Source organism: Oryzias melastigma, linkage group LG9 (genome assembly GCF_002922805.2).
Source record: "Oryzias melastigma strain HK-1 linkage group LG9, ASM292280v2, whole genome shotgun sequence".
Lineage (NCBI taxonomy): Eukaryota > Metazoa > Chordata > Actinopteri > Beloniformes > Adrianichthyidae > Oryzias > Oryzias melastigma.
The window spans coordinates 28,597,608-28,616,872 of NC_050520.1; the positions used below are offsets into that span (position 1 = coordinate 28,597,608).

At 39.3% G+C, this 19,265-nt stretch overlaps 1 protein-coding gene across 12 annotated transcripts in view; it reads left to right on the forward strand.

Moving 5' to 3' along the window:
• arvcfb (ARVCF delta catenin family member b) overlaps positions 1 to 19,265 on the forward strand; it is a 257,678-nt gene that overhangs the window by 189,277 nt on the left and 49,136 nt on the right. For all 12 annotated transcript variants that reach the window (XM_024275037.2, XM_024275042.2, XM_024275027.2 and 9 more), the window contains 2 exons: positions 4,599 to 5,104; positions 15,339 to 15,522. In XM_024275037.2, the coding sequence (XP_024130805.1) occupies positions 4,599 to 5,104; positions 15,339 to 15,522 (690 nt within the window). The remainder of the gene's footprint in view (positions 1 to 4,598; positions 5,105 to 15,338; positions 15,523 to 19,265) is intronic.

A 19,265-nucleotide genomic window follows, 5' to 3' on the forward strand; every position in this document is an offset into this window, starting at 1 on the left:
AGCAGGAAACGGAATTTCAATTCATTGTATGTCAGCACATATGAAGAATTGACAATAAAGTTGACTTTGACTTTGACTTTGACTTTGAATGTTTTAAACCTTGTGCAATCTTATGGGGTCCAGATGACCCCGCCCTTATACTGATGTGTGATCCCTCTAGGGCTGCCACAAACGATTATTTTAATAGTCGACTAATCACCGATTATTTTTTCCGATTAGTCGACTAATCGGGTCATGCTCAAAGTTGATGTAAAACACAAATCTTAACCATCACTTTAAACTAACTAAAAACTATATATATATATATTCACACTAGCATCATTATAGATGAAATGTAAGCTGAATTTGGCCGCAAAAGATGCTAGTGACGATGGCTGAAGATGCTGATAGCCAACTAAAATATGAGTTAAAGGCCAAATTAGCCTAAAAAAAGCCTAAGTTAGCAAAGACAGCTAGCATGTAGCTGAAATAAAAACTCCAAAATAGCCTAAAAAACCTTAATAAATGCCAAAATAGTCCAATAAGCTAGCATAACACCATTATAACTTTCAACTTTACTACACTGACTCCATTTAATATGAAGTAACGACTAATTGACTAATAAATTAGTCGTCGACTATTTTAATAGTCGATTAGTCGTCGATTAGTCGACTAATCGTGGCAGCCCTAGATCCCTCCATGATAAAGATGGACAGGATTTTATGTCTGCCATGGAAACCAGTGAAGATAAAAAATCCTTGAAATAATAAAGTTCAGTCCAGATGACCCCACTTTTAATGTAAACATGCCTAGAATAGCACAAGGGTTACGGCTATAAAACTCATCAGTTCACATTTAGTTCTCTTTTCTTAGTCAGACTTGAATGTTTTCCACATTTTTCTCGCTTGTTTAAACTCTCAAAGTTCAAACCTTTGTAGAAACATAAGTCCAATAATATAGAATGAAAATTAAGATCTGATTGCGATGGAAGATTTATGTAGATTTGGTAAAGTGAACGCATTCTATACAAAAAACATGGCATTGGAAGTGCATTGACAAGGTCATTAGCCAATCAGGAAGCAAAACACACTATACTCTAACATAAAAAGCTTGCAAAATTGCAGTGACAAAAAATCAGTGAGACCATAAAAAAGCGAGGGGCCACTTCATATAAAGATTTTTTTTCTTCATGTTTTGAAGTTTATATTTTTTTATTGCTTGGAGAAATAGAATTAAGTGTCTGTATGTCCTCCACCCGTTCTTACTGATCCATTATGTGTTTGTGACATGTTGTATGCCCATGAGCACCTCTCCGTGAGTGTAGGTGACTTCTGCCGCTATGATTAATAGCCGCTTTTGAACTCTGCCAGAATACACTGGCATCTTTAAACTAATCTCTAATGGCTCATCTCTCCTTGGGGGATCCGCTTTGCTTCTCCAGCCCACCTGTACGCGGGGGTCAGCGCTCACACACACCAACATTAGTCTATAAACGCTGCACACATGCTCACCCTCACTCATCACCTAATTGAGAGAGGTGAGGTGGTCTTAATCTAATCCTCAGGCGTCTGTAGGGAATGGCGCATAGAAGTGATGTGAAACTGGCCAGCTCTCAAACCTGCCAAGGGGATTAAACTGATAGCTAATCTTTCAGGTTTATGGCTTCTCAGAAGCAGACTCTAATTTCATGCCTTTACTGGCACAAAACAAATGGCGACAGTAGTGGAAAATACCATTTATCTGTTGCTCTTACTACTTTGGCATTTTCAGAATGGCCAATCAGCTCCACAGAGAGTATCCGAGAAGCTCATTAATGTGCCAGAGACGGTGTGTGTGCAAATACGAGATACAAACATCAGACTCCTGTCTGTAATCCTTTGCAGCTCGTCTCCTTCGATGGGCCTGCAGGAGAGCCGGGTTAGGCCGCCACTGACAGATGACGAAAATAATTGACACAAGATGAGGAGAAAGCGGGATAACAAGGATGCGAGAAAATAACTAGATGAATAGATGAGTGCTAAAGTTTGCAGACACGTATGCATTTCATATTCAGACAGGAAACAAGAGCCGCCACGCATCTTTGGATAAATGCAGGCGCGCACAAATGGCCCGGACATTAAGCAGCTCCATTAACATGAAGAGTGATCTGCGGTAATCAGGTTCAGACTATCGCGTCTGGCGGCGGAGAGCCCTTTCAAAACCCATGAATACACTCCACCCTGCACACACAATGCAAGCAATTTAAATGCAAATCCTGACATTCCCACCACTGCCGCGTGATGCCTTCTTTACCAAAAGACCTGCTGCATCAACCCAGATCTAAACGGATCTGCACAACTGTCCATATTATCTGTACAATGACGCGTTTGCGATAAAATGACATGATGTGGCACATTATGAAAGAGAATGCAATAGAGAAATGGAAGGGGATGGTTCATTCATCCAGATCATCACCGGTGATGATTCAAAGACCATGAACTGCTCGCTCTTTTAGGCGGAGAGGTTATGGCAAAGAAAATCTGGTTTATTGAAATGGAAACACTGAGGAACAACGTATATGTAATGTATATTTTTTTTGCATATTTATTTCCTGCAGCTGCTCTTCTTTCTTACTTCGCCTTTGAGCGAAAATTTGACCCCCGCCACATAGTCATAAACTCACCAAAGTTTGAATGAACTTAGTAGTACTTGGTGAACATTTTTGACACAGTAATCGACACCCCCTTAACGGCAAAACTGTAAAATAAATGAATAGGGTAAAAATCTCTTATAGGGCTTAAAAAAATGTCAAAATCCACTAATGAAAAAAAAACACACATTTATGGAAAAAGTGCAAAATTTCCACATTTCCTTACAGAAAAGAAAACTTTTGTTCGAGCCATCTTTATGAAATTTTACACACACGCCGCCAGCTTAAGTCTACAACCACAACTGAAGTTTTGTTGACGTTTGACCCCGGGAAGATGCCGCCATCTTGATTATAAGCTGTAGGGTTTTTATTTTTGTTTCCAAATGTCTTCACTTGCACACTACTAATAATAACACAAAGAACAAATCCAGGTGTTTTTATTTATACTCGAGAGCTAAACGTGTAGCAGCGCTTCCCTCTTTTATTTTTTTCCTTGTACTGTTTTGAAGAGGGCTGTGATCCACAGTTACGGCATTTCACTTCACTCCCATGAATCCGCTTTCCTTTCTATCATTACAGAGGATTTAATATCCTGACAGATTGTTTGGGGAGAAGTTAATATCCCACCTCATCTTGTATCGATTTCTCCAGCAGCAAAATCGCACAAAGTTGAGTAAATGCCTTAAAAGCCAATATGCTACTGTGAGTTCTTTTTTTTTTTTTTTAAGAGAAATTTACCAGAGCCAAGGGGAGAAATCATGCGGAGCCCTCTCCTGCCTCCTCAGGATACCTGAAAAAAAAACATACCGCACATAATTAACATAAAACTCATTAAAATGTGTGCTCGATATTAAATTTTCACTGAGTTTGGACGCCGTTTTGCTGCACAATCAGCCACCATACATCAAAGATGGTGAGAGGAGACCAGCTGGTTTCTGTTTTGAGGGTAAACAAGTCTCAAACTGGGGGATGGATGAAGCAAGGAAAGAGGGAGATGATAGCTGCATAATTGCCCAACCCCTCGTTTAATTTCAATCCCCATTCCCACCAACACTTTTACTTTTCTGTTTATATCAGATGCATTTCAAAAAATGTTTTTGCAGCTTGTCAACCGGTGTTAAATTAGCTCCCCCTGACTCCTCGTCCTCAGAGTGGGTCCTGACTGCAAGTGAAAAATCCTCCCTTTGATTAAAGAGCCTAAAGTAAAAACAAGTTGCCTGCACTCCCAACAACAAATGATCTGTCACTGGAATCGAGCTTCTATATTTTCATCTGCGTTGTACTGAAGAATTTATGAGGCTGTCTGTGGAGCCAAAAACTGAAGAGAGCCGACTTCATCTGGCTTCGAAAAATGGCGACTCATTGAAGGACAACCCTCTGCGTTGACCACTTTGCTGCCTAATTCTGTCACTAAAAATGAGTTAAGCCCAATATTCTTCAAGTCTCAGCACTAATAGTAGTAACCCTCATAATTCTATCAGGAAAATCCCAGAAGTCCTGGTCATTAAATTTTTGTGGCTGGTGTTAGAAGCTGTGAGTAAAGGGAGTTGTGGATGCATTGCAGGGGCTCACAGTCTTCCCTCCGGGGACAGCGCAGATCTTTCTCTTTTTTTCTTCCTCTGGGAAAAGAAACATCAAATTCTTTTTCTGTGATTCATAAAAAAGAAAAACTTCATAAGTTTTGCCATCAAAGCCTCTACTTTGGTGTTGCCTTGTCTCTGTTTCTTTGTGAAGCACCCGTCTTTTTTGTACAGTGTTTTCCTGCCTCTCAGTAGCTTTTTCTCATGCTTGATGTTGGTTGAAATCTGACATGTTTGTTACTGCTACCTGACAGGAAATTTGAAGCGTATTACTATGTACCATTTCATTTCCAAAGAACTGCTATCATAAAAACCCTTGAAATAACATGTACAAACTACATAGCTTTAGTACTCGTCCTGGTGTTCTCTTCTTGGATAGGTCATAACTACTCTTCTTTTTGGTCTTGTAGAGGATACCCAGATGACCCCATTGAGGCAGAGCTGATTGATGAGCGCCATCCTTACATCCATGGCATGTATTCAGCCCCACTGGCTCAGCCGGAGAGAGGAAGCATGGCTAGCTTGGACCGAATGGCCGGGCGGCGCTCTCCCTCCATCGACAGTATCCGTAAAGACCCACGTTGGAGGGACCCCGATCTCTCCGAAGTCATTGCAATGCTCGGCCACCCCATCGACCCCGTCAAGTCCAACGCCGCTGCCTACCTGCAGCACTTGTGCTACGAAAATGACAAGATTAAAAAGGACGTACGCCAGTTGAAAGGAATTCCTGTCCTGGTGGGTCTTTTGGATCATCCCAAATCGGAGGTTCATCGGAAGGCTTGCGGTGCCCTGCGCAACATCTCTTACGGCAAGGACAACGAAAACAAAGTGGCAATCAAGAACTGCGATGGCATACCGGCGCTGATCCGCCTCCTGAGGAAAACCAATGACATGGAGGTTCGAGAACTCATCACAGGTAGGAGGAACTTTTTCAGAACTTGAAAGCTTCATGTTAGAAAAGACTTGTGCACTCACCTCGTAGTATCTACTGCTTCATACACAAAGCATTTACTCTCAGCTCTTTATGTTCACACTGAGTGCATTTTTAGTCGTCACACGTCTAGCTTTAATCACTGGATAAGACGGCAAATTTTGGTTTGCTTAGACTATCTTTGATCAGGAACACAATGTAAATCATGAAGATGTCACTCAATACACAGGAATTGGACAACAAGACAAAGATCAAGTAGCTGTAAAGTTGAAGTGAAGCTGTGTCGCTTTGGAGGTCACCCCGACTGAGGGCAGTTTGACACTGGCTGGTGATACGACTTGTGGAACTTTAGAATCCAACATTTAAAAAATACTCTTTCTGAGTGCTTTGTCAGAGTTAATAAGACCAGCTGTGTGTTCTTTAGATCAGGGTGAGGCTGAGATCGACTATGCGTCTCTCCATTGGGTCAGTTACATAACCAGAACCCTCTTCATTGCAGCTGTAATACTGTTGAATTATAAATCTTGGTTTGAAGTTTGGGCTTAGCCTCTGCGACGAAAGCAGAGCTTGCTCTCCATCCAAAGGAAAGAGGACTGTGACACATTAAAGACATTTCACACAGAGCGCCTTCCTCTTGTAGACAAATGTTTTGAGTGGGTTGGAAAACAGAACGACACATTTGCCTCTTCGTGTGCAAAACAAGTGTTAACCCACTGGAGCAGATATCTACATTATAAATATCCTTCTCTTGGCAATGATATGTCCTGACTGCTTAAGGAATAAAAAAAACCTGAACAGATGTGGACCGCGACAATGGCGAGTGTTTGACAGTAAAGTTATTGTTTTTAGATGCTTTATCCACATTTAGTTCTGGACAAACTGTAGCTTAAATCTTTAACTTTGGAGATTTCACTAGTGACATTTGAATAGCACAAACTCTTTGACATACTTTGATCATTTATGTGACCAACATGAATAAGCTTATATGGACGTGGAGAAAAGTGGCAACCCAGAATCTGCCGGAATTGTGTTAATTACATTAAAAGTTCCGGTATTCCATAGAATGTCCACACTGGAGTTAAAGCTCCTATATTAAAGGGTTAATTTCCCTTTGATCTTTAGCAAAGATTGCCTTGCTGTTGGTTGCATTTGTATGACTGATGATGCATTTCCCAAACCCAGTATGTAGTAGATATATTTACATACTATTATTTAATGATATAGTTAATGGAGTACCTGATGATAAACACAGAACTGTCTAAATCCCAGTTCGCTGGTAAGTGGAGATAACTGTATATTTGTTGCTGTAATTAGTCATTCTTTATTAGATAATTTCCATTCGAGTGAATTATCTTTCGGAGAGCTCATCTTGCTGCACGATCAGGGGGCCATGCTGTAGTTTAATGAGCCAATTCTCCGTCTCTGAGGCATTTTCCTATTTGCGGGTTAAAAAGGTTACTACTAAACGGTGTTGTTGAACAAATATTGTTATTTTCTGAAACCTTATTATGGAATACCGGTATCTGGATGGGAATGGAAAGTATCCCCTGTATTAAAACAGGACTTATGCTGCTATTGGGAAAGATTTTCACAAAATTGAATAGGTCTGTTTTTTAACCATTTAACTAACTAACCAGACAAAGCCAGTATTTTCTAATATAATATTTTTAATAATATGTTTTCTGAAGGAGCTATATGATTGAACAGGACGTTAAGGGGTTAAGAGCCTCTCAGAATAACATTTTTTTGGCCGCTTTTAGTGTGTTCTTGTGGCATTTCTGAATGATGGAGCACACACACACATATATATAAATCAAGCTTAAAATTTCATTTCTGAGTTTTGCCTTATAAGGAGCAGACAAAATAAATGCTTTAAGTAAAAGCTTGTATTTGTGACAAAGAAAATATACTCCCTCTCAATTCTTCTGCATCTCCTTGAATAGATCCATGCACATCTTTGTTTTCCTTGTGCGAGTTGGCATCTGACTCCAAACCGTATGACTAGAAAGTTCCTATATTGCTCACCCTTTTTGTAGCACTGGTTATATTATGTTGTGAGGGGCTGTAAGCTAGCAGGAGAGAGTGTAAACGGAGAGCTGTCAGCTACAGAAAGTGGGTCAGGGTTGCTCCACTTAAACAGTTCCATACAAAACTCATAGCCACATTTTTGAGAGGCATCCAGCTGCAGGTAAAATGGCAGATTTAATGGTGGATAGACCCAACAGAGCTGATGGAAGTCCGACCAAAGTTTAATTTTTTTTTTATTGCGTGAACTTCTCAACTTTTATTTTATTTTACTAATGTAATTATAGGTTTTTGGGAAAAGTTTGATTCATCTGGACTTCAGGAGTTCTGCTCGGCCTGAATCTTCCCACAGGTGGAGGCGTGTTGGTCTCTCATAACAGCGGAGGGCGGGACTTTCACGGTGAACCACGGAGTTTCCACAATCTGTAGGACGTTATTCTAGAAAACTCATATCGGTCCCCATCCAGAAATAAATTAATGATCAGTTTCCTCGTTGTTGGACTTCTAAAAGCTGACAGCTCTGTTTGGCTCCACCCCCACAGAACTCTGTTCTGTCTAGCAGCTGTCGGAGATCAACGTTCATCTTCCGCCTTATTTATTAAAATGAAAGATTTATTTTGTCCAAAAACTACAAATAATTGCCCTATTTATTTTTATTTTTCCATAAAATGCTAATCACAGAATGTTCTATTAAGTTTAATTTTTTGATGGAGTTTTATTACGTTGATCTCACAGCTGCACGACAGGACGCCTGAGGGTGTCTGTTGGTTCCAAAAGGTTAAGAAAATAATAAAAATACGATAAAAGTACAACAAAAACTAACAATTATAACATAAACAACAAAAAAAACCTATTAAAGTACAAATTCTGTTTTCAAGATCACAAACTCCGGCCCTTTAGATAAAATACAATTTCCGTTGGACGCCCATTGGCTCCATTAGGTCTGTCCATCATCCATCATATTACCTGCAGCTAGGTACTCCTGAAATTTCTATCAAACTCCTGCCGCTCTACAGAAACTATGTCCTAGAAAAGCACAGAGTTTTTGATTGTGATCTGTTTTAGTTTTTTGCTTTATTTGAACTTTTAAAGTAGTAAAAAAAATACTTATACAGAGCAGCATCAGAGTCATAATACCCTAAATACCCATTTGACTAAAAGATGTTTGTTGCTATCGTTTGGAAGGGGGAACTCTTTTCATTACGTGGTGTTTTCGACACTCGTACAAGTCACTCAAAAGCCCGGGCCGGTCCAGCTGTTGAGCACGAGTCCCCCTGCTGTGACAGAGATGTTGCAGTGAGCGATGACTCTGCCGCTACAGAAATAATTGCATTTACAGCAGTGTTGCTTTCCACCGTAGCTAAAAATAGCCCTGCAGACGAGGAGGATGGGATGGAAGGAAGCTTTCTCCCCCCTCTGACTCATTATTCAACCCTCCCACGTTCAGAGGTTTTTCTTTTTTTTTTTTCCTTCATTCATTATCTAGACTCTCAGGGATTTCTCTTTCTTGTTGGTTTACTCCCTCTCCGGTTTCGGGCGGTCATTGCTGCTGCCCTGCCGCCGGTGGTGAAAGCAGGCCTGTCACAATGCAAGCTCAGCTTACATCCTCAGCCACGGGGCTGGAATTGGCTGTGTTTTTGTATTGATTTATAAAGCACCTTCCACCACCAGTCAAGGAGGCCCAAAGTGCTGTACACAATTGTACAATTAAATATAATTGGAGGGCTTGAATGCACACTCCTTTTCTTAGTGTATGTTTTTAGGAGTTTTCTGTGGGAGTTATTGCCGTCCCCGAAAAACCACAAAGAGCTCTGTTTTCTGCAGGGGGAAAGCGGGTGACGTGAAAGAATCCCTGCAAAAACCCTTTCCACCACAGACAGACAGACAGACAGAAAAGTCTTTTATATTTTTAGGTCTTTGTACAGTTCACAGTATCTCTATTTTTCTCCTTTTGCTCGAGGCTTTTCCCTGAAGCAATTTCCTCTGTTAAAATGTGGATTAATCAGCAGATTTGTGCTGCTTTTTTTTTTTATTTTTTTTTTTTAAGGTTTGTAGAACAGTCAAATATTTCAAAACGAGTTAACTTTTAGACTTTTTTTAAGCCTCAAAAGCAACCCACTTCTATAAAAAAATTGTTTTTAAACATCTTTTTATGGCATTTTTCTGAAGGTGGAGAATATAAAGAAAACTAAGCTTAAAATTGAATATCTCTGTATTCTTTGTGCAAATTTTTGTGAATCAAGAGTAAATGAAAACATATGGTTTGGAAAAGTTTGTAGTTGTGAAGTAGAAAATACAACCAGCAAGCCAAAAGCTGCCTGCTCCACTCTATTCCGATGCATCAACAAACAAATAGATCCACTGTTATCCTCGTCTCATCTGGATCCTGGCTCCAAACTGTACTGCTGGAAAGCCCCAATATTGCTTTCCATTTTTGTAGCATTTGTAATGTTAGGTTGGGGTTGTGAGGGGCTGTAAGCTAGTGGAGTGCATGTAAACACTGCTCGTGACCCGACACTCGCCTACAATGCAGAGGTGACTTTCTAATGAACTCCTGACACTCTGCAGAAACTATGTCCTAGAAAACAAAACAAGTTATAACTACATAATCGTAATCGAAAGACCACTGAACGCTTTTAAAATACATCAAAAGATGATCAGAGTTGGACCTTACTGTAAACTATCATTTAAGAGGCAAAAACACTGATGTGTGCTGGGATTGTTGAAGAAACCATAAGAAGTTTCACTAAGACTTCTCAGGAAATGTGAAGCAGCAGGCTGAAAGTTCAACACAGGATCTTTGCTCAAACGGCAGAGGATTTAGGTGCAGAAGCAGAGAGCTCCAACACATTTTCACGGAAGCAGAGTGTTCGAGTGTGAGAACAGAGCTTAGAGCTAAAGCAGGACAACACGAAGCCCACTCTCACATCAAAAAGACCTGTTCATCAAGGACAGTAATATATACAGAAAAAAGCAACTTTTATGTGAAGGAGGCATAAGTGGAGAATTGATTAAACAGGATTTGTTTGTCATCTTTCTCTCTTTAAAAAAACAAAAACAACTGAGCCACCATGTTTGATGGATGGCACAAGGGGGTAAGTGGGGGTAGGAGAGCAGGAACAGGCAGAACTAAGTTAATAGCGGTGCTTAAAGAGCAGCATGTCCACCAGCGGTGGCTGGAAAATTAAATTAGTCTCCATTGCAGCTGCAGTCCCGGTCGTAGTTCTGGTCCCAGTTCTGACCCATCAATCACAGAGAAGCAGGTGTTTAAGAAGAGGAAAGGAGAATTGGAAAATGGGAGGGAAATGGTTTAAACGCCACTGTGAGCCGCTTGAGTGTGATTTTGTCATTTTCTTTATAACCGAGTTTTGACCTGAACGCTTTTGAGTTTTATTAAAGGAAGGACAATTAATGGTGAAATATATAGTTGTAGCTTTATCTTTGTTCATTATCAGCCTTATATGAGCTTCAATTCAAAAGTGAGAAGTTTTTATTTTTTTGTTGTTACACTGTCTATGACCTTTAAATTCTATCTAGGACATATATGCCCAACTCTAGAGACAAAACAGCTAATATAGTTTTTCCTTTTATCTGGTTTTTCTATATCCTGATTTGAAAAAAAATTTAATTTTCACTCAATACTTTTTGTTAAATAGCAATAAATGTGTATGAAGTATCTCAGGAAATTTTTAAAGATGTTTAAAAAAATCTGTGATTCAACAATCATAAAATATAGGTTTCATTAAAACAATCTTAGCTGTATTCTATATTTGACCTTTCCTATTTTTTTTCCTGTTCATCAAAAAGATTATGGTTTTTTTAACAGCTTTATACCACCAATAATATAAAATCGATTCAATTTACCAGAGCCTAGATTGATTCGATTTCAATTTCTTTGGAGTCTTTCGATCCACTCAATTCAATTTAATTTTGAGTTTACACAGTTTACACATTTAGACACGTTACAAACTTAGTGGTTACAAACCTAAAAACTTATCCCATCTATTTGCAAAGAAAGGTTCCACATGCAACTTTTCTTGTGTTACATGCCCCCAGACTGCTTTTAGCTAACCTTTTTTCATCATTTTGCTCAGTTTGTTAAAAATCTAAGTATAAATATCAAAATATAATAATTTAAAGTAAATGAACATATTCTACAAAACCATTATTTATTTAAATTGTTTTCATTTTTCTTAAAAGCTAAAGAGCCACAATGGAGGGACAAAAGAGCGGCATGTGGCTCCAGAGCTTCCGGTTGCAGACCCCTGATCCAGTATTTTTTGGGAACGTGTGTCATAGTTGAATTAGCTTATATTATTGTTAACTGATAGGCAGTTGTTCAGTGCTTGAAAAAGCAAAAGAAAAAGTATATTTTAAATTTTTACATGTGTATTTTATTCTGAAAGGTCATAGTGAAGTTCTGGGAAATTAGTTTAATGAAGTGGTTTATAAGTCTGTTTATATACCTGTTTTTCTGCACATATTCAAAAGTCTGAACATCTCGGATATAAAGGTTGGATAATTGTTTGTAAAAAGACTTATTTGATCAGAAAGTCTCCTAAATCTTTATGTAAAAGTTGGTTTGCGTGGATTTAATATGAAACTGCTCACATTTAAACCCGTTGATGCACATTAGTGATTCCCTCTAGATAAAAAAGAAAAGCATATTATCTGCCCCTTAAAGCTAAAGTGTCTGATCTGCTGGATAAATTCCTGATTCTTCCTAGAGATGAGGTTTTAATGACATCAGATAACAGCAGGGATACAGGTGTAAGTTCATATCAGGTGTGAAGTGAGCCATTTGACATCTCGGCTGCTCGCTTTCCGCCTCAGGCCTGCGAGACAGCAGGACATCCTTGACGTGCGCGGCCCTGACAGACTAACAAAGAACCACAAATGGACCAAATCTGATCCAGAGTAACCTGCATGAAACTGTGGCAGGATGTGGGATGGAGATCATTACTTCTGCAGTTTCCTGTCATTTTAAATCAGAAAAAAGCTGTCAGTGGGATGTGCGCGTGTTGTTTTTGTCACAGCGCACACGAGCGGTTTCCTTCTGTCTGCCTTCCGTGATCAATGCGGAGGTGACTGATTCCACAGGTCCTGGAGGCATTAACTCTGAAACTCGTGAAGAGAGAATCCACAACCCAGGATAAAGTAAGATTTGCAGTCTGAGTCGTTCTGCATGATGCGAATGGTTTGTGCGACTTTTGTTTATCTGAAACAGAAGTTTAAGACGCATCCTTTTCTGCTTTGTGTTCTGTAAACACAAATGCATTTCCAGCTGAGTTGGAAGTGGGCTACTGAACATAATTCATGCTAATGAGGGAGCAGGAAGACTCATAATAATCTTCATTAATAAAGACATCACACATCATTAATCTCATAGTAGGGCGTATCAAATTAATGAATAAAAACATGTCTTTTTTGCAGATTAATAATGCTCTCCTTCTTTTTTCTCTTTGTCAAATGCTGAAAATACACAAAAAACATAAAGGTCCTTGTAGATTGTAAGTGATCATGATGCTACTCCAAAGGTCATCCTGGTATTCTTCTTAATGTTGTGCTGCATTCACTCCAGACACCATGTTTCAATGTTAAGTCAATCTACAGGCTATATAAGGTGCTGCAGCCCAATTTTGGCGGCGGGTGTTGCGAATCAGGGACGTGTTTTCAGTGACTTCATCAAAGGGCAGAAAAAAAAAATCCAATATGGCTGCTCAATGCTGGGATTTTCGTCCTGAACTTCTATCCATTTCCTTAATCCGCTGGGGCCGCGGAGTTGCCGGAGACTGTTTGGCGAAGGCAGGATACACTCTGGACAGGTCGCCATTCTGTCACGGAGCCCATGGAGTTGACGTGATCAGCCCCTCTACAATAGCGCTCGCCAGACGCCTTGCAAGTAGGGTCTGGCAGAGCTAGCAAGGCAGTGGAGCTCACTATCCTGGCACACCCGGCCGTCACAGGTGCCACCATAGCTTGTGCAATTGCTCCATGGCCTCATGATGTTTCACTTATTTTCACTGAGACAAATAATAAAAATATCCTCCAATTTTATTCTTATATTTCCCCTCTTGGGATGATGCTCAAACTGAGAAACAAACAGCCTGAAATAAAGTTTAAAACAGCTGTCAGGGCTGAAGTACACCGCACCGGGAGAAACTCTGAATGATCTGGTGAACCCAGACTCTACGATGTGCTTGGGAGTGCTTCTGTAGAGCTTTTAAAACATATAAAGCCAAGCTACTCGCTCAACATCATCCATGTTTTCCATGACGTGGCATAAATGAAGCCCAGAAAACCTTTGGCGGTTGATCCGCGGCATGGTCGCAGTAAATTTGACTTGCATCAAAGGAGAGGTGGCAGACGCAAATTTGACTCACAAATGGCATCCGGTGTCCCACTCCAATCATCTTTTGATCTATTGTAAAAGCATTCCCAATGGTATTTTTTATTATGAATATGCCTTTACTGTATTAGGACAAATCCAAAAACCGGTGTCATTTTCAAGGACAGTTTCTGTGGAGCGGCAGTAGATCTTAAAAAAATCATCCCTGAGTTGTGGGCGGGATTGAAAGTGCAGAGCAAACCCGCCCCCCTTTTCCCTCCCCGTTGGGGAGCAGAGCAGAGAGCTTATGGCAGTGTATTTTTTCCATCACAAATGCACTCTTTTTCAAACAGCATTTTTAGTAATGCAATTCTAAGCATAATTTTCTTTATGTGTCCTTATCATCAAAAAATTGATGCCAAGAAATCCAAAAACATGAATTTGGGGTGGGTCTTTAGTCATTTGTCGTCAGTCTCTCTCATCTCAGATGGATTTTAAGGAAACAGTGATGTTCTATAATCAAGCCGTCTGCTTGGGAGCCATTTGTGTGCTTTTTGTCATGAATTCCACACAAACTAACACACACAAAAGTGAATGTTTGTTTTTAATTGGATTCACGCTGGGTGTCTGATACTTTCTTGAAGTGCTCCCAGACTGCAAACTCATGTTTAAAATGCTAAATTTTGAGCATTCGTGGATCAGGGATGGCGCACAGGTTCTATTTCACATGAAAGGGCTTTAAAGATCAACATGACAGCACAGCGGTGCAGCGATTAGAGCGTCGATGTTGAGCAAAACTTCCTAGTGTAAACGAGTGCGGTCTGTTGGAGCAGCATATCAATATAACTGCTTCTGCTAAACAAATCCTAGTGTTTTGGGGCATTGTTTTCTGCCTGTAGAAAGCTCCAGCTTTTATGTGGGTTTCAGTGTCTTGAGTCATTCAGGTGAAGGTGAGTTCAGGATTCCCACAGGACTTTGTTTTCCTCTGCATATGTTTAAACGCAAGCTTTGACCTCCTATTGCAAATGCACACAGATTAATCCATTGAACTAGTTGTATTACTACACCTTTGATCACCTTATTTTATATGTTTTTGCATTTCATGTTTCGTTTTAATTCTGCAGAATCTTTTGCCTCTGCAATTTGTGTTGAAGAGGAGCTTTAGAAATACAGAGCAAACATCAAGTTCCACTTTATGAAATGTTATGTTACAATCATAACTTATGTCTTTTTTCCTTTTGCAAAAATATATGACGCAGTCTTTGATCTTCATTTGTGCAAAACAGTTTTAAAAGGCAAAAAAAGAAGTGTTTTAATATGATTTGATGGAGTTCTGGGAATGTGAATAATTCATTTTTATTTATCCAAATGTAGCACCAATGTGAGGTTCTGAGCTTTCTATCAAACACAGGAAAAGATGTGTCTAACAATTACTTTGTGGAATAGAAAAAGAAAAAAGAAGTCAGCAATTTTAAATCAGAAAATAGTTTAACTGTGATTCAACATCCAAGTGAATGGTTACTATTATTCTACAATCACAGTTGTTCAAGTTTCATCTCAAATCCCAAGCTGAGTTGTTCAAATATTTTTTTTAATAAAACAATTGGAAATGTCTCTTTTTTAAGCAAATAAAAAAGACATTGTGATCGATTCCATATGTTTTATTAATTATCAGTGTTTGTTGTTCCTTCATAAAACCTGCCAGAGGCAGCTTACACCAGCACTATTACTATTTCATTTCATCAATATGTTTACTGCTTGGATTTTCTTATTATTGAACACTGTGTTTACCTGTCAAACACTTGTAGCTTGATTGTCTGGTATATTCAGTTGTCTTCATTTTCGTGGCCTTCTTTTCCTCTTCAGGAACGCTGTGGAACCTGTCATCCTATGAGCCCCTGAAGATGGTGATCATCAACCATGGCCTGCAGACCATGACCAACGAGGTCATCATCCCCCACTCGGGTTGGGAGCATGAACCCAACGAGGACTCGAAGCCGCGGGATGCAGAGTGGACCACGGTGTTCAAAAACACATCCGGCTGCCTCAGGTAGAGTTTCACCACCTTTCTACACAATTTAGTCCTCAGGAAATTGGGGTTCACTTTTTTTCTTTTTAGTAACCATTTGTGGTTGAAAGCACAATTTTTTGCTCATTCTTTCTTCTTCACCGGGACTAAAGTGTACTGCTATAGCGCGATCGCCACCTAGTGGTCAAACTGAAACACCCTCAGGAGAAGCAGAACAATTGTTGGAGCTTCTCCGTTTAAGAATCCATATAACACTGTGTGGCATTAACAATCTCATTATTTCACTGATACATTCTACAGTATGTGAACTGTATCAGATTAATATGAATATCTTTAAAACATATATCGATAATTGCATATGAATCAAATTGATCCAGGCTCTGGTGAATCATATCAAATAAATCCTGGAAATTATTGGTGATACCCAGCCCTGGTTGTTCCTTTGCTCACCTAAACTTCTTTATCGTTAATGGTGTTTTTCTCCAAAACTGTAAGAAAAAGGAAAAAAAAATTGCTTATATCATTCTCTTATTTTTTGTGTTTGTTTTGCTCAGCTGAATTTTTAAGGTTGACAGATGTCAGGTAAGACTGAACATTCTTGAAATTATACTTTTGAAACTTTTGATAGTTCATATCACTGAGACATAACTACAAAAATGGCTTAGCTACTCTTTCTCAGAGAGTCGTGCTTTGGGATGAGAACAAAGGAGGGATTGCTGTGTCCATCACCAACATGCGGTGTAATCCAGCTCATGTTTGTCTGGAACCCTGCAACCCAGCTGGCTATAGTCTCATAGATAAGACAATTACGGTTTGCAGAGGCACTATGGGAACATTAAAGTTGACAAGAAAAAATTTAAAGTAAAAAAAAATGTTTTTTTCTGGATAGTAACCGGTGTGCACCAGTGTGAACCAGGTACTAACTAGGATATAAAAGGAAATAAATAACTCATGACGTAATATTAGTTCCTTATAAACTGTTGCTTTGACAAAATTGTCTGTCGTTTAGACGCATGAGGCTTTTATTAAGAACCTTTTATCCCAAACTGCTTTTACTCTGAATGATTGTTGTGTATTTATTATTAGCAGTATTCATTTCTTTCATAATTTTTGCCTCTATTCATTAGTCATAGTTGTATTTTACGGAAAAGAAAATTAGAGATAAAAATTCTGGTTACTAATTGGTGCGCACCAGGTGGTAACCAGATTTTTTTTTACTTCAGTTTCCAGGAAAATAATGTTTTTTACTTCATTTTTTTTAACTTCAATATGCCCTTAAGGATTTAAAGTCAGTTTATTTATTTTTTTTACATCATTAACTATTGACATATAACACACAATATTCATCTGTGGTTTGCTCTTTCTTTATTACAAAAAGTTAAAAGTAAAAATTGTAACCAAAACTTGAATGTATATATTAAAAAAATAATGAAAAAAGTGTTATTTTAGGGTAAAAGTGGAGCTTGTGAATGTGTGGGTAAATAAGACCGTTACTAAAAGAAGGTAGTAAAGTGATATCCAATTAAAAACTATTAACTCTTCTAAAAGATTTAAAGCATTATCATCCATCCATTTTCCTGACCGCTTTTTCCCTTTCGGGGTCGCGGGGGTGCCGGAGCCTATCCTGGCTGCTGATGGGCGAAGGCGGGGTACACCCTGGACAGGTCGCCAGTCTGTCGCAGGGCCTCAATCACACCCATTCACTCTCACATTCACACCTAGGGGCAATTTAGAGTCACCAATCAACCTATGAAGCATGTTTTTGGACGGTGGGAGGAAGCCGGAGTCCCCGGTGAAAACCCACGCATGCACGGGGAGAACATGCAAACTCCACACAGAAAGGTCCCAGCTGGGATTCGAACCGGGGCCTTCTCGCTGTGAGGCAAGAGCGCTAACCACTGCGCCACCGTGCAGCCCTAAAGCATTATCAGACAAATCTAAATAAAAATCACTTGAAAGAAGAAGAGGACATTTGGAAAGAAGATATAGTTCAAGTGCTAAGCATCAGATTCATTCTAAATTAATGTTTGTTTGGGTTTCCTGAGAGCATACGTCAGGCAGAAAAAGTCCAACTTAAATAGCCTTTGCTTCTACAAACACAGCAGTCGTGGAGGGACACAGGTGTGATGCATTTGAGACTGCTCTCTGACTGCGGGCCAAGGTCAGATGTCAGCCTCTAGGTACGTTATTGATATACGATCCAGCAGATGCTGTTCCTCCCGTCTCGAAGGTATGCTGGTGTGTTCACAGTGGGATTATGGGATGACTTTTGTCCGTGACATCAAGAAACTATTTATGACTTGCAGTAAAGGTACAAAGAGAGGTTTACTACTCTTATATTTTTGGAAGTGCCATTATTAGCCGTCTCTTGTTCCCTTATTGTGTTACCGACCTACCATTGGATCGCCAGCCAGTCAACCGCATCGGACTTAACCATGTTAAGAATAAATCTCTTGGCTTATAAAGGCTTAAATAGGAGTGAGTTAAAGTCACTGTGTAAATTCTTATTGCACTATGACAAGTCCATTAAATGTGTTTTAAATTCCATTTTAATTCCCATTTTAGTGAGCCTATTACAAAAGTCTTACTCCAATAAAAATGGTGTTTTGGTAAAAATGTAAATTCATTGCTATGTGGTGATACTTTTGATTGTTGTAGATTTACAGTTGATGTTAAATGTAAACCTTTTACTCACAATTGTCTTTGAGATTAAGAGAGTAATGTCATTAAGATGTTCAGATGTGATCTCGCCATGTTTCCCATGATGTATCTGATACTCTAACCCCTCCCATAGAGCTAGCATTCTCTACCTGTTGTAGGCTACACTATTTTCAATCACGACAGGCAGTGACGCTTAAAGAGGCAGAAAACACAGTCCTGGACCCCAGTCGGCTATTGTCTCTGAACAATTAAGAGATAAGGAGCCATATTTTGGATTTCAAGTTAATTTACATTTTTTATATCATTAGTTATAGATAACATCAATTATTCATTTTTGGTTCGCAGTATGTCTTCATCACAAGCAGTTAAAGGCAAAAACTAAATATTATAATCAAAAGTTGAAGATATATTAAAAAAGAAGCAGAATTTGATGCATTATACTCGTCTATATCAGTCCTCAGCATGCACAGGTTTCTGTGACTCGTAAAACTATTGTGATTTTAAACTTTTGTTGCATTTTTGGTCACAGACATGTGCAGATGCTAACTCATTTCCATGAAAACCTACACTACATATGCACATTAGCTTGTCTAGTCTATAATCCAGAACTCAGTTTCCTCTAGATGCTACCTGGCACCAAGAGCATTGTAGCACACCGGCAGATCCATATCATTAGAAAATCTCATTACATTATTTCACTTAATTACTTCTTGTTGGTTCAGAATTTGGACAATAAGCAGCAACAAGCTAAAAAGGCAAAGACTTGTGATGTAATCCTGCCCTCTTCCTCTCAAATTCTATCCAAACAGTATATCTATATTTTAAAACCCTGGATTTTCAATCACAACATTTCTGTCACATATCGCTAAATCTCGCTGCCGTTCTCACTCCTTTGACCCCAGGTTCAGACACTGCTGATGAATTGGGGTCTCCATGGTAACTATAGCTAAGCCCCATAGATGTCTGTACGGAGAGAAATGCTGAATCCGTCAGCTGTCACCAACAGAGGCTCTGCTTACATTTCAACCAGGAAGAGTCTTATTTTGGTCGACTCTTCAGTCATATAGGTCTGCTTATATACAGTGTGGTCAAAATTGTGTTTA